This window comes from Heliangelus exortis, chromosome 3, assembly GCF_036169615.1.
Source record: "Heliangelus exortis chromosome 3, bHelExo1.hap1, whole genome shotgun sequence".
Classification (NCBI taxonomy): Eukaryota; Metazoa; Chordata; class Aves; order Apodiformes; family Trochilidae; genus Heliangelus; species Heliangelus exortis.
The window spans coordinates 65,630,532-65,648,833 of record NC_092424.1 but is presented as its reverse complement, the minus strand read 5'-3'; the positions used below and the strand labels follow the sequence as shown (position 1 = coordinate 65,648,833).

Below are 18,302 nucleotides of genomic sequence, written 5' to 3'. Positions count from 1 at the left end.
TCTCTTCAACTACAGAACAAATGTTTTGGTTTCCTAGGCAGGAACAACTTCATAATTACAGCAAGAGAACAGCCCAGAGCTGGCCTACCTAACTATACATGGATTTATATTCTCTTAAATATGTAGTTTAGTTTTCTTAATATTCCTGGTGAAATCCTAGTTAATAGAGTTTACTGATAATTGTACTATTCTGTGCCTTGCTATGCCATACCTGGTTGTCAGCTCATAGTGGGTTTTTGTATCAATGATTAGATAGCCACCATATTCCTTTTTTTCTCCATTTGTCATCCTTTTTTATTGTACCTTTTGAATCAATTTTTTTTATGTCTCAGCACAACATCTCCCTGCATAACTCAAGTGTTAAAATTTTAAAAAGGTTTGTTTGCAATTTCAGAAGAGCTTTTCAATTTGACACATTTATACTCTTTTTAAATACATGTGTAATATAGGTTAATTTTAATTTGTATGAAAAGTGCTTGAGGCCAGCAGAAACTCCTGTAGTCATGAAATAAATCCAATTTCAGACTGAAGTAAGAAGTAGTTTGTATGGGCAAGGCAAATGATCGGGGGGGGGAAAAAAGCACCACTGTGTGACTGAGATCTGCCTTTCTTTGGTCATATTGGTTAGTAAATTGCTTAATAGATGTTGACTACTCAAAAGAATACATGAAATAAAACAAGGATATAAATGCTAACAGTAGAAAACAGATGTGTAAAATTAGTCTGTGTACAGATAGCCCCCAGAGAAAGAGAAGTGACAGTATATCTGCCTATGTAATCTACTGAAATTGGTGGTCAGACATGCTTGCAACGAACCACTTAAGTGCTCTGACCTGCAAGGCACTGGGAAAGTGGTTTACTCTCTTAATAGAGAGAAATTGTTACTTTTCAAACAAAACCACAAACAGAGGTTTAAAGTCCTATTCGTTTCCACTGTTTTTTCAATGGGAAATGAAGAAGAACCACTGGATTTTAAGTTTCAAACACTGGTGTTTCTATGTGACTACAATGGGTTTGTTGGTATTGATGGCTGGGCTGGTATTGGCTGGGGCTTGGTATTGCTTTCAGTTATAAAATACACTTTAACTGTCTTGAACAAGGATTTCTCTTTGGAGAATGAATTGAACATGGATAAATAGACAGGAATGTATTCTGACTAATGGAAAAAGGTAATTCAAGTCACTGTCATGGACCTGAATTTTTAACTTGCAGAATTCTGAGTCTATCAACCCCAGGTCTTCACTGCTGCCTTAGCAGGGGTAGGTAAGAAGGAGCAGAGTTTAGGAAACTGGTTAGGGGAAAATGGTTAGGGAACTGGGACTGTGTGTAATTCAGGATGCCGTTTCATTTTGCATGCAATTTGAAGTCACTGCTGTCTGCAGTCAGAAGAGGTGATGCCACTGTTCCATTGAGCCCCTGGGCTCAACATCACTTCAGACACACAAGCACTAGAGCAGACAGACAGAGGCAACAGCTTCAAACTGAGAGAACATGCAATGATATCCTTACATTTAGCTTAAGACCTCCATCCAGCAATCATTTTCATTTGGAGTCGATAGTTGGATGTTATCAGCTTAAAGGAATGTCAAAAGCCAAATATCGTAACAACGGGCTTTAAGCACTTGGAGACAAATAATATCCATATCACATTGCTTGTTTGCATTGGGTTTGTATTTTAATATAAGGAAAAAAGTTGTTCAGAGATCTCTTGACTGTACCATGGAGTACACTATTAAATTCAGTCCTTATACCTTGAAGAAAATAAAAGGTGTTTTGGAAAAAATAGTAAACTTAAAGGTAAAAGCTGTGTGGAAGGTAAAGGTGAAGTGCTTATAATTCCTACCCAATGTGAAAGTGCAGGCATATTAACAGAAATCTTCCTGTTACTGAAAACAAGTAACTCTTGAATCATAAATTTTCAGCAAAACCATACAAGCTTCAAAGGTCCTGATGAGGGTGGGCTGGAAAAGGAAATTTGGGGGAATGAAGCAATACAAATACATAGCAAAAGAGAACACGAAAATGGTTTGAAAGAATGGCAGAAAGGAAAATGTATTGTAGCAAGCACTTTTTTTTTTCTGTATTCTAAGGAAAAGCACACAGAAAAAAACGTAACAGAAAAACATAACAAAGACATCCTATTAAAAGAGCTGCAACTTACAAATATCATACTTTTTCTCAGTGATACTCAATGAATATGAAAACAAAGGCCAAGAGGCTTAGTTTTATAATTATTTGTGGGGGAAAATTTAAATGAGATCCTCAGCATTTCCCAAGTCAAGCATACTTTTGAAGACAAGGGAGTACAATGAATGTGTTGAGTTAAATACCTCAGCAATAATTTGCAACCCAGAGGAGAGACAACCAAAAAAAAACCAAATCAACAACAAAATAAAACCCAAATTAATTAGCAAAGCAGCAACTGGATTCATGGAGCTTAAATAAGTTTCAGTTACTGGAAAATGAATGCTATTTCCAGTTTAGCATATGGGAAAAAAGCTACAAGTTCCCTAGAGATGCGGACAGAATCATCTTTGAAAGCAAATGGTAAGAGTTAAATGCAATAGCTGCATTATAAATTTGGAGATTTCTTACAGAATTGAGAAAGTCCTTATTTCCAGGATTAACCAGAAAAGAAAGTAGAATATTTAGGCAATGAGTTAAGAATTATGCCTGGTTGTACACATGGTCCATGAGCCATTGGCAAGAAACATTTGTAAAACTGGAATCTGTTATGATTAACTGGAATTGAAGTGCTATCTCCAGTTGTTCTTCCTGCCAGCCAAATCAATGAATGATAGACATACAGGATTAAAGCATCCAAACTACCTTCTGTTTTTCACCAAAGTGAAGGATAGATAACTGGCAGATACAGTATCAGTCCTACAGCACCACTGCTACATGCTTTCCATGCAGTAGGATATTTTACTAACTGCTAGAAAGCCTTCAAAAAGTATCTTCTTTTTTTGTCTAAAATCCCCCTTTCCACTAAACTGGAAGCTTTCAAACCCATGGTATGAGATAGATGCTTGTCATCAGCACTACTGCTAAACAAGTCATTTAACTGTAGTAAATTTCTGCTCACCACCTGCACGTGTTAAGCTTAGCAAGCAAGAGTATCTGCTTTTTCAGGTGTTTAAAAGGCTGAGAATTAGCCTGAAGGAGATTTGAAATAGCTTTCATCCAGTAATCTGGATTTTGTATCTTAAGTACAAGGGAAGTATAGGAAAGTATACTTAAGTATAGGGAAGAGCTCCGGTTAAAATTAGACAAAACATTCTTTTTTAAAAATTACTATAAATAAATAGAAAGCAACATGTAAGAAATAATCTCAGAAAAAAACCTGATAACTGTGCAGGTGAAAAAGAAAAAGAGTAAAGTCCAATCACTGTAAAAGATAAACTAAGCTTGGCAATGAAGAAGAAGATGAAACAATCTATAAAAGGTTCTTGTATATGAAGAGACAGCAGAGGCTGAATTTAAATAACCTTTATCTTGGCACCAAAACAAAATCTGGACCTTCTGTCATTTTCAGTAAGGACGAGAGTTAAATATGAAAACAATGCACAATAATGATTAGAAGTCGAATTTACTACCTCAGGAGTAGAAACAGGAGACAATAATCTGAATACTTTCGTTCTGGGGAATATAGACATTTGGAAGAATTGTATATGAATTAGGCAATGAACTAAAAGCAGAAGTGGACATCAGGGAGGAATAATTAGGGACATGGAGATAAATAGAAAATTGGATAAAATGCAAACTGGCTCACAAAAGGTAAATCATCCAATCTAAATATGCTATCTATCTAATAATTCAACAGATTTTTGTGGACAAAAGTTAATGGCAGCTCTAACCTGTAAGGCTTCTATACAGTGCAGAAAATTACCACTTAAGCTAAGGAACAGAACTAGCACTGTAGAGGTTATGAGCTAGGTAAGAAACTGGCTAATAAGGACACAGGGCCAGGCAATGTGCTGAGAAACAGCTTGGTGGCAGGAGCTCACTGATGGAGATCCCAAAGTGTTGGTCTGAAGACCAGTCTGGTGTAGTGACTGTGATAATAGCTTTGGCACCCTCAGAAGGAAGAAGGATTAAAATATTCAGACAACAAGAACTGGATGACATTGGAAAACGCTGTGAAGCGCAAAAGTGTGAGGGAATGTCTGTGGCGACAGATGGGAGGAATCTGAGCACTGTGATGACAAAGCTGTTTCCAAATGGGTCAGTAGGTATTTCTAGAATTAATGGAGAAGTGATAATGCCATAGGATGGGACAACCATCTCCAGACAGTACTTGGCTAGCTGTAGCTGCAGGGTTCTTGGCCAGCTCAAGAGGACCAAACAGAACTTTGTTTTTTATCTGGTCTCAAGCTTTGAAAGAGTAAGTGTGTGTCTGCTAACAATGTATTGAATGTGCAAATCCTAAAAAATGCTTTCTGTATGAAGCATAGCTTTGATTTACAATGGACTGGAAGGGACTAGAGTACCTTGATATATACAAATTCATCTATAAATTCACAAGTAGGAAAGGAGAAGAATTTGTGCTACAGATACATGAACATATGGGCGGAAAACAATTATGCATAAGTTTGGAAATAAGGGAAATTTTTCTGCTATCATAACAAGGAGGTTGCGGGGAAGGCTTCAGATAGATTAGAGGGCAGTAGACAAAAATTCCAATAATCTTGCAGGGGAACAGTGTATATTTTCTATGTGGAATATGTGATCTGAGTTATGCAGTAATGGGGTTTGAATTCAACAGCTTAGGACACGCTTTCTGTTCTGATTCCTTTGTGCACCTGTCTTGTGAGTTGACTTAGTTGAGAGCTCTTGGAGCACTTGATATTTGGCCTCCTGTTGCCTGCAGCAAAAGCACCAGAGCATGGAGAACCCCGATGAGAAACAAACAAATCTTACTCCCTCCAAACAGCTTAAATAGTCACTCGCAGTAAGGATGACTGCAGCTGCGTGTCTCTTGCTTCACGGGGTAGGAGTGCTCACTCTTTGTATGGCTGAGAGACAAAAAAGACATTCTGGGAGAGCATTACTGACATGTTATCTGACTAGATTCTGCAGCAGAAATATAAACAAAGGATCCAAGATGAATCTATTATTATAACCTTGGTTTTGAACACACTGAACACAGCCTTATGTAGAGTAGTAGAGAACCAAGTAGAGCAGAAAGCTGCTACTGTATGAAATATTTGAACACAAAACCAGAAGGACAACTGACAGCTGACAGAGCAAACCAGCAAAGGGTGTTGAAAGCTAAAGGTGGGGAGGGGAAGTTGTTTTTATTTTTATAAGCGTTTCTGTTGTGTTCCTCCTTTTTGTATTAAGAACATTTAAAAGAATAACTGCTTTACCACTGTCTTGCTAAGTGATTGATATAAAATTACCAGAAATGAAGCCCTCTTATCCTGCAGAAAGGATGTTCACAGGAAATTAGAGCAGTATAATATAGGTGTTTTCGCTTCACATTAAAAAATCTCTTTCTTATTATTTAGGTAGGTAAGATTAAAACAGATTGCAGGACTCATTCTACCTTGCAGTTTTTAATTAGACAGACTGCTGCTGCTGCAGGGGTACTGAACACAGGCTCATTTTTCCTCCACATTTGATGGCAGAAACAACAAAGGGAAACAGAACAGAAAGCAGCATTCCCATCTCTCCAGGCACCCAGGAAAGGAGAGGAAGCCATTTCACACAAACATTTTGCCCTCACAGGCATATATTTAGAAAAGACAGCCTATTATGAAATTTTTCTAATTGTACCACCTGAGAAGCATGAAATCATGCAGATTTGTGCAAACCCAGCATTTACCTTACAGCTGCCTACATCAACCTTGGAGATTTCTCTTCACATGCTATCAGTTTTCTCTGTCAGTTTATTTTATTCCACAAATTAATTCCAGAAAAACTATGAAGTTTCCCAAATTTTAACAGAATCTCTGGTGACAGTTTTACAGTAACCTCCTTCTTTGTCTCCCATATAGATAACCTCAACAATTGAGAGCTTAGGACTTTCCCACACACCATTGTTTTACCAGTTAAACTGTGCCTACCAGTAAATACCATGCAAGGGCTGAAAAGGGAGGGTGCTGCTATAGGACAGAAGGCGTTGACCACTGTTGGTTTTTTACCTACAGTAAAACATGCAAACACTAGAACAGGATCTTCGAGAATCAACTGGCATCACGATTTCTATGCCACATTTGTGAGTCAGTATAAGCCATAGTAATGGGCAGAATTTAGTCTGACTTAGAGCACACTGAGGATGCAAGCAGACAGCAGGCACTGAGGAGTATGGCCTTTCTCCCACGTGTGAAATGACAGAGGCAAAACTTCCTTTGGCATCTTTGCTTTCACCAAATGGCAGTGAGGCTGATGTCAGGTTTCCACTGTCATTGAAGCAAGCCAGATGCTTCTTGCTTTGAGTTGTGGCTGGCACGAGCACAAATGATGTGCTGAGAAATGCCCTGCAGCTCAAGCCTCCTTCATCCAATGAAAAACTTCTTGCATGGCTGACAGTGGACAGGAGAAAAAACAGATGTGGAAGAACTAGCTACAAAATTCACTTTGCATCCCAGTGGAGACAATGCAGTCCTGCTGGTAGGGGACAGACATGCAGACTCACTGCCCAGAAGTCATCACCAGTGCTAAAGATGTCCAGCATCCATTTATACCCTTCTCAGCAAGAGAACCAATGCTGCTTCTTGGGCATTCAAGTTTCTCTAGTTGGAGAGCTGAGAAGCCATGCTAAACCATATGTCAGTGGGCTGGGTCCCTTTAGGGATGTCTAGATTAAAGATCTGAGAGATCTAGCAAGACATATAAAGGTTCAAGTTGATGAGTTTTATCTGTTCCAACACAGTCTGGAAAACTCACAGCAGACATTATGGTGTTTGGTGTCTTTTGGGTTTTACAAAATATTGTGTTTCACTGTTGTGCCCCAGGTTCTGTTGATGATAAAGATGTATCATCACCTGCCGAGACCTTGGTTCTGCAGTATATTTGGAAAGATGTCTATGTATCCTTAGCAAATCACTCACCTGGGAACAGTGATCAGCCAAAGGTTGGGACTTTTATCTCTCACCTTTCAAGGTAGATAGCAGTAATCAAGGCTGAACCAGCAGATTATTCTCCTAATAAAGAGCAGAGCAGACCCTGAATCCCAAGGGAACCATTCATTTCTCCCCAGCAAGAGAAAACAGAGACATCTTCCTCACTGGCTGGGACAAAAAATAGTCAGCAACAGTCTGAGTGAGTCACGGTGTCAGCCTAAGACAAATCGGATCAGATCCTTGTGAGTCTGAGCCAAGGGAGTCACCAGAGAACACTATAAGATATGACTAAGATGTTGGATCCCATTCCTATTAATAAAATAATGTACCTGTAATATCCAGCTATGCAAGAGAAGCACTGTGAGAGTTCACAGCTCTCAGAGTCCTTACCCTTCCTGGCACTGCTGCTGGCTGGAGACCGCGTGCATCCCACAGCACAACTTCTGCGCTTGGTTGGGGTCAACTTCATTTGCTGTTTTGGAGGTGAAAATGGAAAACTGTGAAAAGAAGCTCAGTCTCTCCATCAATTCATCAAACCAAGTGGAAATGTCTCTTTGAGATCTAAAAGCTAATGAGAGAATTTTGGTCCTAACTCACTTTGCTCAGCCCACTCAAGTACTCATGTGTGAAATTACCCAGGGGGGAAGAGACATAAGTCATTGCAGGAACTCCTATAGGCCTTGGCTTTGATGGGCTGTGCAGCACATGCTGCAGACTGAATTAGTTCAGAAAACATCAAGGTTCATCAGATTGCAGAGGCACTGGCTGGAATAAGACGTTGGTGGGAATTGCCTGTCTGGAGAGCACGGAGGGTGTCAGCAGAAACATGGGACAGAATGAATTCTACCTGAGAGGTACAATTTTGTCCCACTTCATCAGTGCAATTTTGAGGAGATAGCTTCTCTCTAAGGTTTAAAATTTGAGTTCATGGACTGGGTTTCTTTATTCATTTTTGTTGAAATGTGGAACATTTCTAGAGGAGGTAGGGGAAAATGTAGTTATTCCATTTCATACTTTATCACCAAATATGTGAAACATGACAATTCTGAATTGTCGGTCAGTCCTATTTAAAAAATCCCTTTTTAAGACTCAAAAAGCACAATTGGGTTGCCATAGGCTAGGAGATGGCGTTCATATTATCTACCAAGTGTTTCCATCTATAACTGCTGTTCCAAAATACAAATGGGGCTGGAGCAATGCAGCCTCAGCAGTCTGCTCTGCAGGCTATTTCCAGTTCAATGGACCGAGTAAAATAGAATTTGCATTTTCACAACCGTAGTAACAAAAGTCATGATGGTTACCATGATAGCTGAGTGAAAAACTAAAATTAGCAATCATTGAGTTTCTTTGTCCATGTGGGCTTCTCTGTAGCCTCAGGTCTGTCTGGTTTTGTCACTTTGGGTGTTGTTTTGCCCTGGCCTCAGTGGTAACATGGGTGTGGACATCTGTGACAGAGCTACTTCTCTGTGAATTCCTCTGCAGCATCCAGTCAGGGCAGTGTCTCCTGGCTGTGAGAGTGAATCTTCTACATCCTCTCTTCCTGCTTTCACTTCTAGATTCATGACCTGTGTACTGAAGAACAGTTGTCTTCTGAACAGTTTTTTCTCAATTTTTTTTCTTCTGCTTCAATGTTCTTATCAGTACTCAAGGCAATGAAATCAGATGCACTGCTACCCAGCAAGAAGTTTCTTTACACCTGTCTTGTCAGCTGGGTTACTTTAAAGTGCAAAAATTGGAAGCTGAAATAGTAGTAATGTTTTAACTATAATAGCTTAAGAATATATGGAAGACAAGTTTTGCATGGCAAGATAATAAGAAGTAGGGGGATAAGAACTAGTTGAGAGTAGATTTTGAAATATTTCGTAGTTCATTCTGGATTTTTAAAAAAATCTCTTCAGATGCCATTGTCATGTGGTTCTTTAGAAACGTCGTGATGTGTGACTTATTCCCAAAATTATTACTTAGGTTCACTTGGAAAAAAAATACTGTATTTAAGATAAATTTCAAATGGGATTTGTAAACTTGATTCACAGTTGTATGTAGCATTGTTGTAAGGTAATGCATTAAAGAAAACAAAAACAAAATAAAAACAAACCATAAAACCCACTACCAGACTACCAGTAACAACAAAAAATGAACACTCAGATAAGCTTAGGTTCTGTTCTTTTTTAAAATAAAAGAATTTGTGCATGGATAACAGAAGGTCAGACTGATTGCACCATGTATTTTCTGTTGTCAGATAGACTTTAACTGCAGCAGGGGTTTTCTGGCAGGATTTTGCAGCAGCACGTATCAGAGCAAGGAGCAAGACCCCTGCTCCTGCAGCTCATCCATCAGAGGGCATTAACTCTTCTGCAGGGCCTGGCTGGGTGAATGCATTCAAGTACTTGGTCCCTAAGGAACATCTCTTAGATAAATACCAGAAACATACTTTCACCTTAAATCAGTGTTGGTTTGGGTAGATTGAGCAAATGTTGTCATATGTGTTATCTTGGTATATTTGTCTAGGCTTTGCTTTGCGTGTTTATATTAAAATTGGCAGGCACCTAAGCTATTTTCACTACAGGTACTAAACAATGCCTGCAAAAGACACTTTTTACATTTTCCTAATTTTTTAATGTTTGTAAATAATATTGTGCCTTCCATATTGAGTATTTTGGTTGTGAAAGCATTTACAGACACTCAGATGTCAGAACCATGATAAGATCTGGTTTAACTATTTGTTTTGACTACTTAGTAAGTTTTGGCAGGTGCCTTTCACGTCAGTGATGAAATGTGAAATGTTATTGTAACAAAGACAATTAGTTTTTCACTGCAAAGGAGATCTCTGCCTGTATTCAGTAACCCAATGTAACTCTCTCTTTTAAATTGGTAAGAAACTGAGGGTCATTCAAACAATTTTGATTCATAAAAGAAATTCATAGACTGAAACTCATTCCCAGGCCTCAAGTGTTAGGTCATGAGTTTAATCACAGTGTCATCTAGTCTCTCAATAAATTACATGATAAGCAAGCTTTTATACAGAAATACCTATATGTGTAGGTAAAAAAATCTATAGTAAAATTATTTATTGATACAGAAAAAGAAGGGGGTTTTTTTGTTGCTTACTCTACTGGGTGTGACACCCATTGGCTAATCTAAGCTAAACAATTTCTGACTGTGGTACTCTTTCAATAGCTTATGTATAGCATGGAGGGAAGTGGTACGTGGATAAACATACAAATCTGGATATTCTTTTTTAAAAATGTCTTAGAGAAAATACATTTCTGTAGAAAGTGAGACTTAAGTCAGAAAAAAATGAAGTGCAATACTCAAAAGAGTAATTTCATACTTCTGAGAGCCTACAAGTTTGGTACTGCAGTAGTATAGAGAGTAGTAATGAAAAATGAACTTCCCTCACTTCATTTCTTAGGACTATCTCTTCCTTCTGGTTTTCAATGTGTCTCTTTTGCTGTCTATTCATGCCATATCTCAGCAGATCAAGGTAAAAAAAACTCCAAAACCTGCATGTTGACCTGTCAGTAGAGTGTGCCTGGAAATCCTATCTTCAATAAAATACAAAGGCTTCAGCTAGAGTCTGAGGAACACAGTACACAGAACAACAGGTGTTGCATTTGATGAACCTTTGTTCATCAAATCATGTTGCATTTGATGTAAGTCTACATCCTCCCTTCACACTGCTGGGTTCACTGCCATTTTAGGAGGAGCAAAATACCCATTGATTTCAAGGGGCTTTGAGTCAGTCTGACAGAGTATTGGCAAACCCCAGAGATTTTTCATATTCCTACAGTATATATCCTTGTAGTAACCTTACTAGCAACAGTTCAGTGCTGCAGAGAGCTGCTGCAGAAAACAATTCAGCCTGAATCTTAGCTTGTTTCTAAGGAAGGTAAAAGATGGAATTGCTACAGGGCAGTCAGGTTCCAGGTCTCTTTACGCTAACTGTGAATAGATACCAAAGACAAATGATTCACAGGCCTTTGTTTGGATTTCCCCAAGCTTTGTCCAAACCCTTTCTCCCAGGCTGGAGAGCTGCCACTGGAGGGGGCACTGTCACAGAGAGACTATTGCTGGGCAAAAGAGTCCACTGGCAGGAAGCCCCAGAGGGAGGAATGAGAGGTACAGCCAGGAGGAGGGAGATGTGGTAGAGAAAGTGCATTGGTTTTGGCTGGGCAGCTCCTAGAGCAAGAAAAAGAGCACAGTAAGCTGCTGGAAGCTTCACAGATTCCTCACAGCAGGACGCAAGGCAATCACAAATCTGGCTGGCACTCTGGTTATACAGTGAAAGAAGCCAACTGGCTGTCTGGGGTGAGAGATTCAGGCATCCAGTGGGAAGGAGGGACAGTGCAAAACTAGGGAACTAGGTCCCTGCTTAGGAAACTGGAGGCATTTGGCTTCCGAGCTTTGCTTCAGCTTAGTCAAGGCCGTTGCTGCCAAGTGGTACCCAAGTTCACATCCAAAGAGGAAGTGAGGGGAAAGTGCTTGGAGCAAAATTGAAGTGAAAAGTGGGGGAGAAGAATAAACTGAAAAATGCTTTCAAATTATTGACTTGGGTTTGATTGCCACATGGGGGAGATCTAAGCCTAAAGAGTTTTATTCAGAGCTGTGACACATTGGAGAAATCCTTCAGCTGACCCAGGGTGAGGCTTAACACTGGTTGTGGCTGGTGGGACAGCTGGGTGACTGCATCAGGTCATACTGCCAGATGACACGTGAGGACCTGGTGACATTCCTGGGAAAAAAAAACAGTTATCAGCTGATGAAAAGCAGGACTCTTCCTACCCTGTAATCCTCTGACACATTTTTTAAACTTTCCCCACCATCGGTCCTTTCCCTCTAGAATGTGCACTGCTAGCTGTGGGAAACAAAAACACATACAGATATATCACCATGGGTTATATGTCCAAAGCTTTCAAAGATACTGTAAATTCTGTAAAAAAGCCAAATGCTCCCTCAGGAGGGAGGTTGGATGCAGGTTTTTTAGGTTTATTAATATTAAATGGCAACAAATTAACATAACTACAAAGTTAGCTTAAGCAAAAGTTGCTTTCTCCACAGTGATTTTTAATTTAAGAATAGAAGGCAGAATACTAAAAAGCTTCCAAGATAATCTAGCCCATTCCCTCCATCTTAGGCCATGCAAACGTGACCCAGAGGAAACAAATTGAGTGTCCCTCAAAGCACAGTCAGTTAGGATTAAAAAACAGACTTGCAGGCACATTTATGTAAAAAAAGTCAAGTACCTCATGAATCAGCTAATAACAGGTTGCAGCTGGTTGTTGGTGTTCAAGTGTGGATCCCTGACAGTTGCAGAACAGAAGCACTTTTTAAAGTCCCACTTAATAGAAATCAGTTCTACATCCCCACCACCAAGCTTGGTTATGCAGGGTGGTTTGTCCCTCATAGCTTCTCACACACAGCATGCAAGAAGAAGTAGCATGTCGTCTAGGACTGGGAGATAAGTTTTGTGGGCTGAAAGCCATTTTTGTGTCCCTTACAGCAGGAACCCAGTATTTAAAGCTAATATCCACCAATCTGTGCTTTTGAAACCCTGCCTTTGCCTCTATCTGCTAAGGTATTGCCAAAAAGGTTATTTATGTTGTATTTTTAGTCCAGGCACACTGAGCCTGGATATATGTCAGAAAATTCAGGCTGACCCCTGATCCAGTGGAGCTGTATGCCAAAATATGTGTACTTGAGCCTTCAGTTAACTGCCCTCCACATGTACTTTCAAACTTCTTGAGGTCAACTCAGAGCATGTTTCACAGCTGAAGTTCATCCTGTCCAAAGTCATACTAAATCTTCTAGAATCTGCTTTGTGTTTACAAGCAAGGGAAGCTGCAGGTGGGTTTTTTAGGCCTTCATTAAAAGTATTTATATATTTAAAAGTGCATGTTTCTAGTGCTTATTTAAATGTTTCTTTAGTTATATTTTTGTATGAACAAAAGCATATTATATTTCCCAGACATGTGGTTTAGCTGTAATTAACTTAAGATTTGTCCACTGCCTGCCAGACAACTGTAGATGATAGTACCCCACACTGGAGCTAGAGAAATTTGGACTCGGAGAAGTAATTGGCTTTTCTAAAAGCACAACAAAATCATCTTTGTGTCTGTGACTGGAATCCATTGTGCCCAAGTCCCACCTGATCAATATTTGATACGCCTGGGCCACGGTGTGGCACCAGTTAGCTGCTGGTTATGGGAGACAGGGGAGCTGATGGGAGCAAATCAACTTTTAAGGAGATGTTCCCATAAAAAAGCTGACATCCCTGTGGTAAGGGGGTTGTTCTGCATGGTGTGTGCCGAAGCAAGGCTCTGTGCCTAGCTCTGCAGCTTCATGAGCTCAGGGTAACCCGTGCTGTGTCTAATGACTCTGCTCTTTCTGTCTGCTTAGTTTTCAGGACTTTACTTGTTGTCATTCTTCACTATCCTTGTTGGTCTGGTGCTCTACTCTTCCACCTCCACCTACGTAGCCCAGGATCCTCGGGTGTACAAGCAGTTTCGGAACCCTTCAGGACCTGTTGTAGACCTGCCAGCCACGGGCCAGCTGGAGCCTTCAGTAACATACACCAGCCTGGGGCAGGAGACAGAAGAGGAGCCTCACGTTCGAGTTGCTTAAACCCAGGGTTGTTGATCACCTACTGATGGTCCATTGGAGCTCATATATCCATTATCTCTGTATTGTACATAGAGAAAGGTATTTACCAGGTGCAGTTACACCGGTGAGATGCAAGGTAGCAAATAAGGAAAGCTCATAAAAATACAAATCAATTGTTCCAGGGTGTTCATTGCAAAGAATTGCCTGTACCTCGTTTACGATATGAGTAGCAGGTTTGCAATACAAACTGCTGCTTATCAATCAGCTAATCTCAAAATACCTGTGAAAGATGCTCAACATATAAGCTAAAATTACAAAAAAGAAATTCATCAAAGGGCCTTTTTGCACCCACTGAGTGTTATTATGCCTAAGCCACACCAGTTGTGGAAAAGTCACCTTTTTACAGCAAATACACTTGTGCTATCACTGTTAATTGCTCTTTAAAATTTTTTTGTTTGCACCAAATAGATGGGTTACTCGTGGTAGAAACACCCTGACACATTTTTGCTAGCACCTTGGATTTGGTGAGGGAAAGACAACACATTCATCTGTGCTCTCTGTCTAGTTGCCCTTTCTAGGTAATCTGTTCCATGAATCCAGAGAAGGGACAACTTACAATATCTGTCTCTATTCTAGGAATAGGTATAAGGTGAGCATTTTAGCCTTTCTATATTTGCAGAAGTGAAGTACTCAAGCAGTGACCTCTCTGTGATCCATGGCAGTTTTCCTAGTGGCTGAGGTTCTGCATCAGGTGACAGGGAGTTTGTTTCTCTGTAGCCACGACTTAACACAGATTTCTTACTTTTTAAATTTTAAGCTGTAAAAAGAAAAACGCATTTTCTAGTTTCCTGTGTATTGTACCTCTTCACAGTAAGATAACGTGGCATGTGGATTACAGGGCACTTATTTTAGATACTCAGAGCACCAAGGGCGCCTTCTGCTGTTCTGGTTTGCTTAGTCTCCCGTGGTTCATTATTATAGCAATAGCTATTTAGAAACATGTCAGTTTTTCACCCAAACCCACAAAAGGTAAGAATCAAGAAGATTAAGCGATGAATTCATGAGCAGAAAGACTGAACCATCTGCTGGCATTGCTGCAGTAGCACTGAGGCATTTGTACTGGCAGGGTGCAGCCAATTATTTTGCATTAACTACAAAATTAGCAGAAGAAGTCAGCAGTTTTCTTGCATTCCTGGGGACCTGTGAAAATAGTGAGGGTGTGCTCCAAAATTGTACTTCTGCTCCAAAAGCCTAATCAGAATGGGGAAAATCTTAGTCACCACCACAAAAAATCCTCTGCCTGTGTGTTTGATCTTCTGAGAGCCCAATAAAAGGAAATCATTATTTCAACATCCATCATCCAATTTTAATTTAAAATTAAGGAAGGAGAGATGATCTTACATGTAACAGATAGGAGAAGGTTCCAGGAGACATGAGTGTTATTCACAGATCTGCTACATCTCTGTGTGGTCCTTGGGCATGGCTTGCCTTCTGTGTGGCTGAGTTTCCCAATCTTTATAGATGGGAATAAAGATATTTTACCTACCTCACAGGGGTGTTATGGGACCAAGTTATTTAAAAATGCTTCAGGATCTTCAGAAGGATGGAGTTTAAGAAGTACACAGTAGTGCTGTAGAAGTGTGTATGCATTGTATTTGAAAACGGAGTTTATGTCAGGGTTGGTGAATATTCTGCTTGTGGGCATTGAAGATGAGTTTTATTTGAATGTTATTCTGCTGATGAAATCTGTCTCAAATGAAAATGAAGGTCTTCATGTTTGAAAAATACAACTTACCAGTTTCTATTTTAAAAAGAAAAAAAAAATCAATCTGTACTCTGGAGATTAGAAAGGCCACACAGCAGTTCAAGCAAGCAGGATGGATTTCTGCTGAGGTAAAATGATTTATTCTGCTTTAATATAGAAGGGACTTCCCTAAAGCAGACTAGGAGAAGTATGTATGCATAATATATATGAAGTGGCAAATGCCAAAATGCTGTTGAACAGCAGAAGTATGTTGTATCTTATTCTTGCTGTGGAGGAGGAGAAGAGATGATTTCTATCCAACTGCGTTTAGGCTGCCTGCCGTGGTCTTTCTGCAGCTGATGGAATGGTCTACAGTATTGCCAAACCATGCCCAAAACTGGCCCAAAAACGTTGGTTAAAATGCCTTGCTTTTCAAGTCAAAGCAAGTTGTATGATTTTTTTTCCCCTGAGTTCTGTTACTTTAATCTTTTCAGCATTCAGGTTTCCAAGTTTTTTTCTCTTTAACCATTTAGGACTTTAAAAAACAAAACATTCCCTCAGAGAAATTGGATCTGTATTCTAGGAATAGGAAGTGAAGTCTAAATTCTACACGATTAAAAGGAAATAAAATTAAAAACCACACAAGAAACGTTGCCTGGTACTTTGGCGCAATGTCTGTGGGGTGGAAGGTCATGGTCAGATGAAGCTCTTATGCACAGGGGCCAGCAAGCATCCTCAGGTGGGTTTTATACATTTCCCAGGAGCAGGAGCTCTGGCTACAACCACCACGGCTCCCTCAGGTACCTTGAGGCAAACTGGTGGGCACCTGTCAGCTCAGTCTTTTTTGCTACCTTTTATACCAATTAAATACCTTTCTCTGAACATTAGTCTCTGTGTTGGTCTGAGAACCTCAAGGTGTGCGTGTGCGTGTGTTTGTTTCATGTTTACAATTCTTTCCCTTGCATAATTGTTTTAGTTAATTTCATTATTAGTATTTATTTTTAAGCCAAATGTTTGTAGTCCTTCCACCTCCCCCTCCTCATTTTTTTCTGACACTAACTTGTAGATGTTTGTTAGAGTCTTCTCAGAAACAGCTGAGCTGGAGACATCTCCCAGCCAGGTTGCCAGGCTGGGAGTTTCTACTTAATTGGGTTTGCAGTCCACGGGTGGCTGAAATGTGCCATTTGAAGCACTTATTACAGGCTGTTTGAAAAGGCTCTGTTGTACAGAAATATGTTGTGAATGTCTCGGCGTGCACTCTGTGCCCAGCCAGCATCCCCTGTGTTGCTCACACAGGAGGAGTTTGATGTGCAAAGTGGGGCTGCTTCACCACCCGTGTTTCCCCTTAAAAAAAAAACAAAACACAAAAAGGTGGATCCTTGGATTCGCACCGGCGTGCTGGTGCGGGATGGACCTCAAGGAAAAAACAGTAGGATAGCTTTACAAGTGACTTCATTGACTGAATAACTGAGGTCTGGTAAAGCATCACTTCTACCTGCTTGTTTCCTGCAGTTGGAGACCTCAGTAGGCACCAGCAAAGGTTCGGCTATCCGACCGGCAGCTACTCTCCGTGTTGTGTAGGAAGTCCCTAGCTCTGAACAAACTGGAACTCTCTCACACTCCTGGTCCCCAGCAGCCCTTAGCAAGACTGATGTAATTTTCTGCTACTGGATTGAAAACCTTCACTGGGCGGCAGACCTTGTCTTTGTTCCAGCTATAAAGTTTCAAAACGTGCGAGGATAGACCAAGCAACTGAAAATTTTGCACCACTGTGTCATAAGGAGAAGTTTCAATGTATAGCGTAGAGATTGCTAACTTGTGCTATTAACATTTTGACAAGCCTGTAGTATTGTTTTCTTTCATTTTTTTAAAAAAACATTTAGTATTCCTGAGCTAGCTACAAATACAAATTTTACCCCATGGGTAGGATTTTATTGTTAAATGCCATAATAAAGCACACTAATCTTGACACTGCAGATGGAAATATGAACCAAAACCAAAACCAAGCAAACAAAATCCCAACCCCAAATCCTGCATTGAAAAACTGATCAAATCTTTCTCCATTTTGATATTTGCATGCACCTATATGGACTGGCTGTGGCAATGTAATGCCTGTATAATGTTTTCAAATAAAAAAAAAAAATAAATGCTTTATGAAAGCGGGGTTATTAGTTTCCTTGCTTGATTTCTTTTTGCTTTCTTAGCCTAAAAGGACTTTTCTGAAGTACGAGTCTTGACTGCAGGGCATAATTTTCACTGTGCTGAGGGTTTCTTTCCCATGTGAAGTGGTTAAACCTACAACTCCTCCCAAGGTGTCTAAGCAGATGTGACATTAGGCACCCTCAGGTGCCTTGCCTGGCCCCAGGTGCTGCTCCAGAAGGGTAAGGGTGCACCCACTGTCTTAGTCTGTCATTCCCCTATGGCTAACTCAGTTATCCTGATTATTTGTTGCCCTCTTGGACAGAAAAGCCCTCCCCTGTTGCCTTCCAGAAATGTTTAAACAATCTGGAATTGCTCTGGGGCAATGCATGTATATGATGCTGAGTGTCTGCAGCTGCCTTGCCCAGCCCTGTGCTGCAGCACTATTCCAAGCAGCAAGCTGAAACAGGAAAAGAAAGGATGGAGACAAAAACTAGACACCAGGGGAAAATGGATGTCAGGGATAGCACAAATGGGAAAAGAGAGAAGATGAGACTTTGGCTTGTTTAAAGTCCAGATGGGAAGACATGAAAGGGAAATCCTGAGTGTGTGAGAGCAAGGGATTTTGGGAATATGGATTCACCTCTCAGAGTGTTTGCCAGCATGTGCATCTGTCCATCTCTCTTTGCTGCATGGCTCTGAGGGAAACTTCTCATCAATCTCTCTCACATACTTCACTGCTGAAAGTAAAA

The 18,302-nt window shown here is 40.2% G+C and overlaps 1 protein-coding gene across 1 annotated transcript in view; it reads left to right on the top strand.

Annotated features, from left to right (window-relative positions):
- The window catches only part of SLC35F1 (solute carrier family 35 member F1), a 235,172-nt gene extending 217,597 nt beyond the window's left edge, over positions 1-17,575 (top strand). Inside the window, exon 8 of the mRNA XM_071741076.1 lies at positions 13,464-17,575. Within this exon, the coding sequence (XP_071597177.1) occupies positions 13,464-13,688 (225 nt within the window). The 3' untranslated portion in view covers positions 13,689-17,575. The remainder of the gene's footprint in view (positions 1-13,463) is intronic.
- The last annotated feature ends 727 nt before the right edge of the window (positions 17,576-18,302 follow it).